Genomic DNA, 14,155 nt, shown 5'->3' with positions numbered 1-14,155 from the left:
TTAGAGGTGGGCAGCACAGAAGTGAGCACATGTACAGCATATTTGGTGCTGAAAGGTGGACGACTCTTGGAAACCTCACTACCCTCTCTTAATCTACTTTATTACACAAAACAGAAACACTATACTAAAGTCCATCTTTCAATTTATGACCAAAACAACTATGTGCGAAGCAGAAAAAAAAAGGATTACTACAGAGACAATCAGATAAGAACAACAGTGATGTAGATAGGATATATAGAAAATGTGCAGAATTGAGGAGTGTATAATGTCGTAATGAACAAAAATAATTCTCGGCATCTTCTTGTACTAGAATGGTTTATTTACCCTGTGAGTCCTAAAATGTAGCTTCAAACAAAGTAATAGAAAGCGTTTCCTTCTTTTAATTTATAAATTCAAATGTAGCTAGCTTTGGAGTAAGTCCTAAATATTATAAGGATTGTTGTTATTCCCTATTAGCCTTTGGGCCTTACATAAGCAGGATAATATAACACTTCTGTCTTTTGATACTGGCAACTCTTAGAGCCCATTCACATTAGCGCGACTTGTCAGGCGACTTGTCAGCCTGACAAGTCACGCTTGGTCGCGGTCCATTGATTAGCACAGGACCCGTTCTAATAGGAGCGACACAAGTCACTCCGACTTAGAAAAAGGGTCCTGTACTACTTTGGGGCGACCTGGAGGCGACTTGCATAGACTTTCATTATGTGAAGTCTCTGCAAGTCACGCCGAAGTCGCGGTGCACGCGACTTCACAGGTCGCCCCCCAAAGTCGTGTCGCGCTAGTCTGAATAGGCTCAAAAACAAATATACAAACTTGATACCAAAACTAAGGACGCTCATGGTATGTAAAATGCTATAGATATTTGTGAATAACACATCATGTCTGGACGCTGTTATCAAAGTCCTTGTTTTAATGCTGAAATGATAATTATAAAATGCCAATCATGTTACCTGAACCTCGGAACCTATTTTAATAGTCTCCTTGAACCCTCCAAGGGCACAGAGAGCTGCCACAGCTTGCCTAGCTATGCCCTGCAACTTGGCCAGCTTTCTGCTGCTACCACTACCATTCTCCAGGATGCTCTCGGCATGCTTGCCCAGCTGAGGGATATGCATCAAGGCACGGGACAAGACCTGTAGAAACAAAAGAAAAAGAAACATTTAGTTCCAAATGAACTCAATGGAAAAATCCAGTGCAAAATACAGAATGGAAATATATCTAGACTGATAATTACTAGAATAATATATATACACACACACACACAAAGAGAATTGCAATATACATTCAGCTGAATTAAATCAAGGGCCTTCCTTCCGTTTAGGTCAAGGATTAGCTAACAAGAAGTGTGGTTCCCTCAACTAAGCCAATGCAGTAGCACTGACCACAGTAAATACATTAATTAGTTAGTCAAAAACATGATGTTTTTTAAAAACACAAATTAAAGAGCTGATGGCTTTTTTTTTACCTTTTCTGCAGTTGTTGTCCAAATCTGTGCTGCATTGGATTCCGGGGCCATCAGCAAACTGTGGAGTAAAGCAATCACTTCTGCAGCCATACTGTTTGCAACATGCCCACTGATGAAAGGACGCACAGGATCAGTTCTAAAAAAAAGAATTAAAAAAAATACATATTTAAAACAATTTAAAAACAGCAAATAAATATTTGCTATTTAATGCGAGCAGACTATGTACCTGGCAAGCTCTGAATTCCTCTCTCTGCAGATTGAGGTTTGGGCAGTTTTCTTTTTGTCTCCAGTAGAAAGGCCACTAGCAGTTTCAGGACTTATGATCTCCACTGGTGGCCCAATGCTTACAATTAAACCAGACTGGGCCCATTTGGTGGCTTTACGTAAAGCAGCAACAGTCTCCTCAGTGATCACTTCACAGCAGCCACTCTGTAGAAAAGCCAGAGAGCAAAAAACATAATTAAAAAATGTTAATTAAATATATACAAAGAAGACACTTTTGTCAAGAGGAATACAGGGCTCTACAGTAAGGCCGGTTATAGACGGAGCGATTTTCTTCCCTGCAACCACGGGTTTCAGGAAATAAAATCACCTGATTCCCCCAAGAGAAAACAGCAGCAATAGCTTCATATAAAATCAGATAGGCTGGTCGTACCCAAGTTTATCGATCAACTTGGGTACATTTAACCTGCCCATACATGGTTTGAAGGAACCGGCCAAGATTCAAACCGTCCCTTGAGAAAGTCACGTGTCTGCTGTGACGCAACTAGTCGGGAGAAGCGTCTGACGTCACTTCCGGTCCTCGGCCGAGACCGGAAGTCCCTGGATACTACTGCCTAAGTCGCTGCCACGCTACTTTTATGCTGTTATATGCCTACTTTTATGTGAGTGCATTCTTTTAATTTAATAAATGTTATAATTTGAAACGTACTACACCATGAAGTGCCTCCTTTTATCGTGGGTTTGAGCTCCAAACCTTATCCAGGATTTCATCCCTTGATGTCGATACTGGCTTTCCATTAAGTCCCAGAGGAGCCTGCTCTTAAAGGAACCATTGGTGGATTCCTATTCCCACAGAGGCCATCCTGTTTTACCCTTGGTACAAACGCTCATTCTGAGTGTTTTGGAGGTGAGCGGCCATTTCACTTATTTAAGGATCGTAGCTCACCACCACAGTTAAATTGGTTTCCCGCACTTTTAAGGAGTTTTCCGCACTTCTGGAATTATTTTCTCACCAGCACTTTCGCTATGAACTTTTGATATTTATGGATTGAGGAACTTGTTCTTTGCACGTTTTATCTGTGTATTTATTTACCTCTCACTATGCACTATATCACTTTATGATATTTTATACGTTTTATCCTTTGCATTATTTGCACAATATCACCTATATCTTTGAATATTACCATCATATTTTTGCAGTTGCTGTGCTTGGTTTTAAAGTTTTTATTATCTATTATTTATTCTTGTTATTTTCCATATGGGGGGTGATTAAGCGCCGATTCATTTTACCCTATTTAAACCGTCTATGGCCGCCTAAAGTTCTATTTTACCCCTAAAATCTTGGCTTACAGTGAGTTTTTCAACAAAGGGTCAATTATTCATAAAAGTCCATGGTGCCAATTTCTGCTTCTAAAGCCAAGGTAAGAACTGGCAAGGGGAAAACAAAACAAATGCCCAGAGCCACTCTAGTCCTTAAAAAAAAAAAAAGAGCTGGCGATAAGGTGGTAAGAGATCCCCGTTTTTGTGCAGGGCCTACCAAGGCAATAAACAAGTGAAAAGATGCAGAGGAACCCTAAAAGAAACCTGGGAGCTGCAACTGCTAACCTATTTGTAGAGGTGCATGCCCCCAACCCCATTTATCATACTTACTGATCTGAATTACACTATGGTCCATAAAAACATTTCACTGCAGTTCATATTTCAGACCTTATAGCCTAAGCAGCAAAGCAAAGATAAATTAGTGCAGTTTGTTGCCAGTACATTTTTGTCAATGCTCCCCCTTGCTGTAAACATGAATAAGAGATCAACTAAAGTAGTAAACCTTCAAAAATTCCATCGGCAAACAACCCTTTACTGCACACCATGTCCATTTGCTTTAGCATAGTATTCTTAAAAAATTACATTAAATGTGCAAAACTGTGTACCTCTATAGTTTTGTTTATACATTTTATACATTGTATAAACAAGCACATTATTTTTCAATAGAAAAACATGAATACAAACTTTGGTCATATCTCGATCCATCTTCACAACTTTCTCCATGTTGGCACCAGTGCCAAGGCGAAATGGTCGCCCTTCTGAACTACTACAAAATAAAACAATACCACACACTTTAGAAAAAAACAGCATAAAATACAACTTTGCTAAACATGCAGATTAAAAACAAAAAAAAAAAAATCTTAATTAAAGTGGTTGTAAACCTCAAACATGAAATATGAACAAAGCATATTCTGCTATAGTGTGTACTTGTCTCAAGAGCACTAGGTATTATTTCTGCTATCTGCATGAGTCACTTCTAACGTTTTCCTGACACCAAGAGGTAACTTGTGATAGGGGAGGGAGATCCAGCTGATTGAAAGCCTCAGCTCTGTTCCTGTGTGAACGGGTTGTGTCCTTTCCCTCCAATCAGCTGTCAGAGCTCTTCTTACTGAGCTCTCCAGAGTGTAACTTCAGCTCTCCGTCCCCTTTTTCCTGACATCTCAGAAAAGCTTTAAAATTCTGGATTTTGAATGGACGCAGAGAAAAGAAAACTACAGATAAACCGGTACAAATTATGACAACAACATAACAAAAGGCAACTAAAACAGTCCCAAGACCACTCCCAGCGCACATAGGATCACAATGAAAATAAAACTAAATAAAGCAAACATCTGTAATTAGTAGATCAATGTATAAAAATGTCTTTGCACTGTCAGCAGCTGCTATGAATAACATCCAACATTTAAATATATGCCTTTAATCTTCATAGAAAATCGTTCAGCATTAGCAGCGATCCTCGGGTTTATTCTACCTCCTGTGCTTTTAAATTTCATGTCAAACACCATGTGAGTATTCAGAATATTGCACCACTTAGGTTTACGGGGATGGAATCCAAGTTTAATCTGCAGATCTTGTCACCACACCGCGTGAGACCTCTCCCCTAGGTAATCAAACTCACCAGATTGTTAATATTATTTGCCTGGGATAAACACTTGTCCTCTGTGGATGATAAAGGATCCTCTAAATTTGAAAACCTCGTCTCCCCATGGTGTCACCCATGTCATGAAAGAAACGGACTCAAAGCATAATATTGTTTTAAAATGTATTACCAAACCCCCCCCCCCCCCCCCCGTTGTTGAAATGCACTTACACAAAAGAAATCAAGTAAAGCATGTAATCACAGTCTCATAACACACGGCCAGCATGTATCAGTCTCATCAATAGTTACAGATTGCGGTGGTTCCTGGGATACGATACAAACTGTCAGTAATCCTGGTAGCCGTGTGACCACACACTAATGCGTTTCTTCATCACTACTTCATCAGAGGGCGTGGTCACGCAGCGCAGCTCCTATTTATCGTATAGTCACCAGAGGTGTTAACCCCTTCTGTGACTACAATACCGGCACAAAATCGAGTTTCACTACGCTCGATCGGCCACATACAATATAGGACAATACATCCAATCCTGGTGCTCGTGCAATGTAAGGCAACATATCCAGTACATGATATTGAGCACGAATAAATGGAGGTTTACATAACATTAATTGTGTAATGCTTTCTTCACATAATCATTTAACCTACATGGTATGAATCGGCTCTGTTATCAACACCTGCAGTGTCCTTTATAGGGAATAACCCCAATAGCATAGCGGATATCTCATCATGTATGGGAGCCTTAATCAATCTAAAAATTCCGGTCACATGGAATATTTATTTTTATATATATATATATATATATATATATATATAATGTGGTCAGTTTATATTATATATATATATATATATATATAAAAACCGACCACATTATTTAAATTCATGATCTACTAAACACTGCTTCTTCCCAAAATATCATGTAATGGGTATAAAGCCTATAAAATTCCGCAAAAGATTTTTTTTCTTTATAAAATAAAAAAAAAATCTATATTTTACACAAATCTAACACATTATAGTACAAGACCATACAGCCTGTGCTAACAAAATATGCCATCACATTTTAATTGCAAATCACATCATTTGAAATTGCAGGTCTAAGTATACTAAAAGAAAAAAAAAAATGTAATTTTAATCCTAAAAATCCTATCTATTATTGGAACCCATTCAAAGCTAATAATCGCTTATGAAGCAGTTCAAATCTAATTCCACGTCCATTCCCCAAGGACTCAGGGCATTTAGTTAGATATATCCATTTGGTCTCACATCTAGACAAATCCCTCACTGTGTTTGTTCCCCTCCATACTGGATAGGTTTTGTCTATACCCCAAAACTTAAGACCACAGGGGTTCCTATTATGTTTCCGTCTGAAATGCAATGATACGCTATGATCCTTATAACCTATACAGATATTATGGATATGTTTGGAGATGGGTTTGCCCAATGTTCTTTTAGTATGGCCAATATATATTAGCCCACATGGGTATTCAAGGGCATAAACCTACGTGGGTGAAGTTGCACGAGATAAATTCCTTAATCTCAAACTCCATCCCATTCTCCATGGATTTAAACATTATTAGCCCCCTAAGGTGAGTATATCCCCTTGTTGACAAGCTCTGCATTTCCTGCAGGCATAAAATCGTGCTGTGTCCCAAAACATCTTTTTTTTCCACTCTATCTTCAAAAGATGGCGTCTTTCGATAGATAAAAACTGGATCGTTAGGGAGAACTTTGTTCAAGATCCTATCCATACTTAATATGTTCCAATATTTCCTGAATATTGTTTCTACTTCCCTATACTGGACATGATAGTTACTAATAAATCCCCACTCATGCTTTCCATCATTAACACTATCTTTATCTACCAGTACCGCAATCCCCTGCTGTTAGAACAATGCTAACATAGGGGCCAACACTTTCGTGAATACCCGAGGAGCTGAGGCGAGACCAAAGGGTAACGACATATATCAGGATATGGAAGTGGATATGGAAGTAAGCGCCCTTGATATCGATAGAGGCCAGAAGATCCCCTTGATGAAGGGATAGCACTACTGTACAAATGGTGTCCATCCGGAACTTCTGTACCGCACAAAGTGGTTCAGGACTTTGAGGTCCAGAATTCGAACTGTAAACAGGTTTGAATAGAAACCCCGAAAATTTTCAGAGTTTGGAAGCGGTAAACCCCTTGCAGTAGAAAATCTTGTCCTGCCCTGCAGAGACCACACAAACGGTCTGGGGACAAACGCAGGTTGGAAGGAAAAAACCTCTCTGGAGTAAAAGACCAAAATTCGATCTTTTAGCCGGACCAAATCAGCTCTGTCTTGAATCAGGGAGGGCCACAGGTCCGGAAAGAAGCAAAGACATTCCCCTACTTCAGATACGGGTGAGGGCACCCCTTCAGGCAGAAGGGGACTTGTCTGCAGGCCTGGCCTGCTCCCAGCTTACCAGGGCCTCTTGGAACCTCCAGAGACGCTTCTAACGGATTTGGATCCTTTGTCTTGAGATCCTGAGGAATGAAAAAAATGCTTATGAGCCGAGAAAAAAAGGCCACGTCTGTTAAGAGACTCCTTGTCCCTGGAATCCTGTGGGAGGAGAGTACACTTCCCCTCTGTAAGTCCCTAGATGATTTCATCAAGTGAAGACCCAAACAGGTGATCTCCCACAAAGGAGAGATCAGATAAGGCCTTCTTGGAAGCTTGGTTCGCAGACCAGCATGTTAGCCATATCATGCGCCAAAGGACTACTGCTGTCACAGACAGCCTAGAAATTAAGGGAGCCCCATCCAGAGAGGCATCACAGATAAACTGCAACCCCTGGACCAAACTGGACCGACTGCTTCGCAAAATCAGGGGGAAGCTCTTTTGATTCTGGCGCAAAAGCTTTGCCCACTCCATCAAGGCCTGGGACACCAAGGCAATGGTAAACACCAGCCTTGATTCTGGTTGAGCCACGTTACCTGGTTGGCTAGGTTCAGCCTTTTGGGTATTTTTTTTATGCAGTGTTTTTTCCCACCTCTCATGTCTGACACTGCTTTGGGACGTCCCAATGGTCAAGAAGATTCTGGAGCTGTGTCCGTCAATGAACGAAAGAGAAAAACGGAATTTTTGTAAAATCTTACCTGTAAAATTCCTTTCTCTGAGTCCTCCGACAGTCGCCGCCTCTTCATATTCGTCACATATGGGGTATTAGACTTTGCTCCGAAGGAGTAGCTAGGCAACAGAATATGTTAACAATAAAGCTTTAACATATCCCACCCTCAAGGGGTGGTCCCCTCAGTCAATACCCTCCTACTTCCTGCAACCATATCTCAGTTTTAGTGGAATAGCAGTAGAGTATACATTCAAACCCCAAAAGAGGGGCGGGGGCGGCGACTGTCGGAGGACTCAGAGAAAGGAATTTTACAGGTAAGATTTTACAAAAATTCCGTTTTCTCTTACGTCCTCCGACAGTCGCCGCCTCTTCATATTCGTCACATATGGGGACGTCCCAAAGCAGTGCAAACATGAGGGGTGGGAAACGCATCCGCGCCGAAAGGCAACGCAGTCTCCACATCAAAGAAAGGAACCTTACCAAAGGAAGGAAACCAGCTGGGCAACAGCAAAAATAAGTGCTCAACAGGAGCAACAACCCAGGAAAAGACAAAAAACCCAGGGGATACAAAAGATATCCCAACAGCCAGGAGTCCCCAACAAGGAACCCTAGGGAACAGCCGCACTAAGAACCTTGCGGCCAAAGGAAGCATCCGCCGATGCCTGAACATCTACTTTGTAGAATTTTGTGAAAGTGTGCACGGTCGACCAAGTCGCCGCCTTACACACCTGGGCTACAGAAGCCCCATGACGACAGGCCCAAGACGTACTCAGAGATCTAGTAGAGTGCGCCTTCACAGGCACAGGGGGAACCTTCGCTTGCAAAGCATAGGCCTGTTCAATGGTCTGCCTGATCCATTTGGCGATGGTAGAGGCCGAAGCCGCCATGCCCTTCCGAGGACCCTCTGGAAGAACAAACAAGGAGTCCGTCTTACGAAAAGACTCAGTCGATTTAAGGTAAACCCTTATCGCCCGAACAACATCCAGAGAGTGCAATCTCACCTCCTTTGGATGTTTAGGCTTCGTGCACAACGAAGGCAAGACAATATCCTCATTAAGATGGAATTCCGAAACTCGTTTCGGCAGAAAGGAAGGATTAGGTCGCAAGACCACCTTATCCAAATGAACAACCAGGTACGGAGACTTGCAGGACAAAGCCGCCAGTTCCGACACTCTGCGAGCCGAAGTGATCGCCACCAAAAAGGCGACCTTTTTGGACAACATAGACAACGAGATCTCCCTGATCTGTTCAAAAGGAGCACGTTGTAACACAGATAGAACGAGATTTAAGTCCCAAGGGGGCAAAGGATCCCTCCTAGGAGGAACCAGATGCCGCACACCCTGAATAAAAGTGCCAACCAAGGAGTTGGAAGCCACGGGACGTTGAAACAGAACGGCCAGCGCAGACACCTGACCCTTAATCGTAGCCAGCGCCAAACGCTGATCGACACCCGTCTGAAGGAAAGACAGCACACGGGAAACCGAGTACGTGCGGGGTGAAAACCCCCTGGACTCACACCAGGCAAAATAGGCCTTCCAAGTACGGTAATAAACCTTCCCCGAGGAAGACTTCCTCGCGTTGATCAAAGTATGAACGACCTCTGGAGAGAGACCCTTCTCCTTCAGGACCTCGGTCTCAACAGCCAGGCCGTCAAAGCCAGCGACTGTAAAGCAGGATGGTAAATCGGTCCCTGAGACAGTAGATCGTCTCGAAGAGGTAGACGCCAAGGGGCGTCGACCGCCAGATTCACGAGGTCTGCGTACCAGGACCGGCGAGGCCAGTCCGGTGCCACAAGAATCACCGTGTTGCGTTCCGAGAGTAACCTGCGAAGGAACCTGGACAGCAACTGAATCGGTGGGAACGCGTACATCAGCCTGTACCGATGCCACGGGGCCACTAACGCGTCCGACGCGTCTGCCCGAGGGTCGCGCGTCCTTGCCACGAACCTTCTCACCTTGTTGTTGAGACGAGACGCGAACAGGTCCACATCTGGAAGACCCCACTTCGCGCACAACATCTGGAAGACAGCCGGGTGGGGAGACCATTCCCCCTGATCCAGGGTCTGGCGACTCAGATAGTCCGCCTGCCAGTTCTCCACTCCCGGAATGTGAACCGCCGTTATCGCCGGAACATGAGTCTCGGCCCAAGACAGAATGTCGGCCACTTCTCGAGCCGCTCGGGCACTCCTGGTGCCCCCTTGGTGGTTGATGTAGGCCACCGCCGTGGCATTGTCCGTCTGCACCCGAACCGGGCAGCCCTGCAGCCGGTCCGTCCAGCGATGAAGACAGAGCCTTATCGCACGCAATTCCAGAATGTTGATCGGGAGGGAAGACTCCCCCTCCGACCAGATCCCCTGGGCGGACAGAACGCCCAGAACACCACCCCAGCCCGACAGGCTGGCATCCGTGGTGATTACCGTCCATGAGATTGGACGAAACGACTTGCCCCCGGACACCAACGGGGACTGGAGCCACCACAGAAGGTTTTCCCTGGTGCGATGACTCAACGAGATCTGAAGATCCAGAGATTGAGGTCGCCCGTCCCACCTGGACAGGATCTCCGCTTGGAGACCCCGCGTGTGAAACTGCGCGAACGGAATCGCCTCGAAGGCTGAGACCATCAATCCCAGACATCTCATGCACGTCCGCAGAGACGAGTGCGGAACGTCCCTGAGGGACCGGACTTCCTCCTGAAGAGTCCTGAGCTTGTCTTCCGGCAGGAAGACCTTCGCCTGCACCGAGTCCAGTATCATTCCCAGATAGGGAAGACGAACCGACGGACTCAGTGTTGACTTTTGAACATTTATCGTCCAACCAAACTCCTGCAGAGTTTGCATCGTGACAGACAGGTCCTCCTCCAGACCCTGTCTGGTCGCAGACCGAACCAGAATGTCGTCCAGATACCCCAGGACAGAAATGCCCTGGGCCCTCAACAATGCCAGAACCGGTGCAAGCACCTTGGTGAAGACCCGCGGAGCCGAGGCGAGACCAAAGGGCAACGCCACGAACTGGTAGTGATCCTCCGCAAGGGCAAATCGAAGGTATCTCTGATGACCCTCGAATATGGGGATGTGAAGGTACGCATCCTTCAAATCGATGGAGGCCATGAATTCCCCCGGAACCAGGGCAGCCACCACCGACCGCAGGGATTCCATGCGGAACTTGCGAACCCGCACAGAGCGGTTCAGAGCCTTCAAGTCCAGAATCGGACGGACCTTGCCCTCCTTCCTGGGCACGGTGAACAGATTGGAATAAAACCCCCGAAATCTGTCCCGATGAGGCACCGGAACCACCACTCCCTGAGCCCTCAGGTCCCGCACCGCCAGGTGCAGGTCCCGCAGGCGCTCTGGAGACAATTGAAGATTTGAGGGAAAAAATCTGCTCTCCGGCCGAGAGAGAAACTCGATCTTGTAACCAGATCGAACGATTTCCAGAACCCATCTGTCCCGCACACGGGCCAACCAGGGCTGAAGAAAACCGAGCAAGCGTCCCCCCACCCCAAAACTGGGTGAGGGCGCCCCTTCAGGCCGAACTGTTATGGGCTGCAGGTCCGGATTGGCCGGACTTCTGTTTCCCAGACCAGGGCTTCTTCTGAGAGCCTTGGCCTTTGAACGGTTTGCCCTTGTAGTGCGGCCGAAAGGCACGAAAGGACCCCTGAGGGGGCCGAAAATTAGCATGCTTCTTCCCAGAAGCCCCCTTAGCCTTTGGGAAATGGGGCAAGAGAGTGCTCTTACCCCCAGTGATCCCCTTAATCAACACATCCAGGGACTCCCCAAAAAGGCGAGACCCATCATAAGGCAGATTGGCTAAGGTCTTACGTGAAGATTGGTCCACCGACCAACATTTTAACCAAACCAGGCGGCGAGACAACACCGCCACGCTGTGCACACGTGCAGCCAACGGAATCAGGTCCAGGTCCGCATCACACAGATACATGACACCCTGGTGGATCTGATCCACCATATCCAGGGTCGCCGCCGAGGCCGAGTCGGCCACTAGGACGCGCCTAAGCATCTGCGTCCAACTTGCGATCGCCTGGGCCGCCATGAGAGAAGCAAACAGAGCCTTAAGCATAGAACCGGTAACAGAATAAGTATGACGGGCAAGAGACTCCAGTCTCCTATCCGTGGCATCACGGAAAACAGGGGAACCCTCTGCAGGAATCGCAGTGGCTTTGTTCAAAACCGCAATTGCATGATCCACTGGCGGAGGTACACACCACCGTTCATCAGTGGCAGGCGAGAAAGGATAACGCAGCTTGAATTTACTCGGTACCGCAAAAGGCTTGCGCAGATCGCGCCATTGATCCTTAACAGCGCGCTGAAAATCAGCATTGCAGGGAAAAACCTGCGGCGTCCTGCGTTTCCTCTGCGTCCCATAAGCCGCCAAGGCAGCGGGGGGACACACTTCGTCCTGTAAACGTAGCGTCTGCTTAATGGAAGCAATCAACTCATCCATAATTGCAAGCTCTTCAGGCGAGCCAGGGGGAGAATTATCAAGCCCCTCAACTTCAGCCTCCACCTCAGACCCCACTAGATCAAGAGAGGAGCGGGACCCCGACAAGGAGGTCCCTGCCAGAACAGCCCCATCACCTTCACCCTCAGAATCAGAGGACAGAGCAACTCTGGGCCGTTTAGTAGATTGAGCAGCCACCAGCATTTGCACCTGGGCAGCAAGGCCAGCCACAATAGTGGCTAAATCCCCCCCTGGGGGGGAAACAGCGGTCCCCTGGCTTTCCACCAATACTGTGGGAAACTTGCCCTCCTGAGAATCCATTGCCCCTGTAATGCCAGACAACCAAGGGTTAACTGCCCCCTTTTAGCAAGCGCGGCAAGCGCAGCCCACCGCACCACACTCAGGCACAATGAGACCCCCACAGGGAATATACAGACTGAATACAGGCAATGGATAGCAAGAATAGAAGGATAAAACCTGAGGAGACCCCGCTGCTGCTGCTGCCTCGATCGGTGTTCCAGGAAAGAGGAAGTGATGCTGCCAGGGCGCTCTATGCAAGCCTATGGAGGCTACAAGAAAATGGCCGCCGTGCATGTAAACCATGCGGCCGGAGCGGGCGCCGGTAAAATGGCGTCGTTTGGCGCCGAAAACGCCGCTCCACAGTGCATAAAAACACACACATTTACATCCCAATATAAGGATACATGTTAGATCGCCGCAGCGATCGCTGTATATGCCCAAACATGCCAAGAAAAAACATGCCCCACAGCACACAGCTTCTCACACTGCCCAGCCTGACACACAGTGTCATACAGCTCCCCCCCCCCCCCTTGCAGCCCACAGCATGCAGCCGAGAGATAGGGAGACAAGCAGTGTGATTAAGGGCAGGTTACACAGTCCCAGACTGAGACCCCCCCCCAGACAGACAGGTCCCCACATAAATACACTTACCTCACATGGCGTGGGGAACCCGCACAGGCGAACAAGCCGCTGCACATGAGGCAGGGAGAGTCGCAATTCAAGACGCACACAATGGCGGTTAAGAAACCGCACAGCGTCCGGTGAGGTAGCCACCTCACCAATCATCCCTGCACCGAACAGGGATGGGTCGTTCACTGTGCCAGGAGCGTTACCTGGCTGAACGCTCGATGGCAGACTGGGAAGCCACTGACCCACGACCTGCGATCAGGGGGATCAGCCCGAGACCCAGTCCGCATGATCCTCTTCGTCCGAAGAACTAACTAATGCTGACAAAAATAACAGCTAAGTAAAGGTAGAGAGAAAACTCAAACAAAATATTAAAAAGAAGAAAGAGTCTGGGACAGAAAGTCCCAGCACAGAGAGAGCCAGCCACTCCTGACAAGCTAGACATTAAAACTGGGATATGGTTGCAGGAAGTAGGAGGGTATTGACTGAGGGGACCACCCCTTGAGGGTTGGATATGTTAAAGCTTTATTGTTAACATATTCTGTTGCCTAGCTACTCCTTCGGAGCAAAGTCTAATACCCCATATGTGACGAATATGAAGAGGCGGCGACTGTCGGAGGACGTAAGAGAAAACTGGATTTTTGACTTACTGTAAAATCCTTTTCTCTGAAGTTCATTGATGGACACTGCACCCACCTCTCTAGTGAGTTAGGTTAAATTCCTTCTGACACTGCTTGCAACAAAACTGAGTGCCTATAGCCCCTGAGACTGCCCCATAGGTGTGGTAAAGCTTTTTCCTGCCTAGTGTCCTACTCTTGTAGGGGGTAGCATAACCCAATGGTCAAGAAGATTCTGTCGCTCTATCCGTCAATAAATGAAAAGAGAAAAATATTTTTTAGGTAATAAAAAAAGAGCTGTAAATAGGTCTAATATTTCAACGATAGGTATTGATAGTGGTCTTAGAAATAAATCCCTTGTTAACCCCTCTTGGACCTCTAACCATCATGTGGAGGTGTTCAAACAACTAGTCCTGAGAGATTTGGAGGATTTAACACCTAAGAAAAGTATTAATCCCAGGTAAAACC

General features: G+C 46.3%; 1 protein-coding gene across 2 annotated transcripts in view; it reads right to left on the bottom strand.

Moving 5' to 3' along the window:
- The window catches only part of HECTD4 (HECT domain E3 ubiquitin protein ligase 4), a 335,164-nt gene that overhangs the window by 101,279 nt on the left and 219,730 nt on the right, over positions 1-14,155 (bottom strand). For both annotated transcript variants that reach the window (XM_082265115.1, XM_082265116.1), the window contains exons 38-41: positions 3,692-3,773; positions 1,692-1,894; positions 1,466-1,601; positions 951-1,133 (exon numbers count right to left, since the gene is read on the bottom strand). In XM_082265115.1, coding sequence (XP_082121241.1) covers positions 951-1,133; positions 1,466-1,601; positions 1,692-1,894; positions 3,692-3,773 — 604 coding nt within the window. The remainder of the gene's footprint in view (positions 1-950; positions 1,134-1,465; positions 1,602-1,691; positions 1,895-3,691; positions 3,774-14,155) is intronic.

Source organism: Pelophylax lessonae (genome assembly GCF_965119305.1).
Source record: "Pelophylax lessonae genome assembly, chromosome: 1".
Classification (NCBI taxonomy): Eukaryota; Metazoa; Chordata; class Amphibia; order Anura; family Ranidae; genus Pelophylax; species Pelophylax lessonae.
Note: the sequence above shows the minus strand (reverse complement) of the source record. Positions and strands in the feature narration are given on the sequence as shown.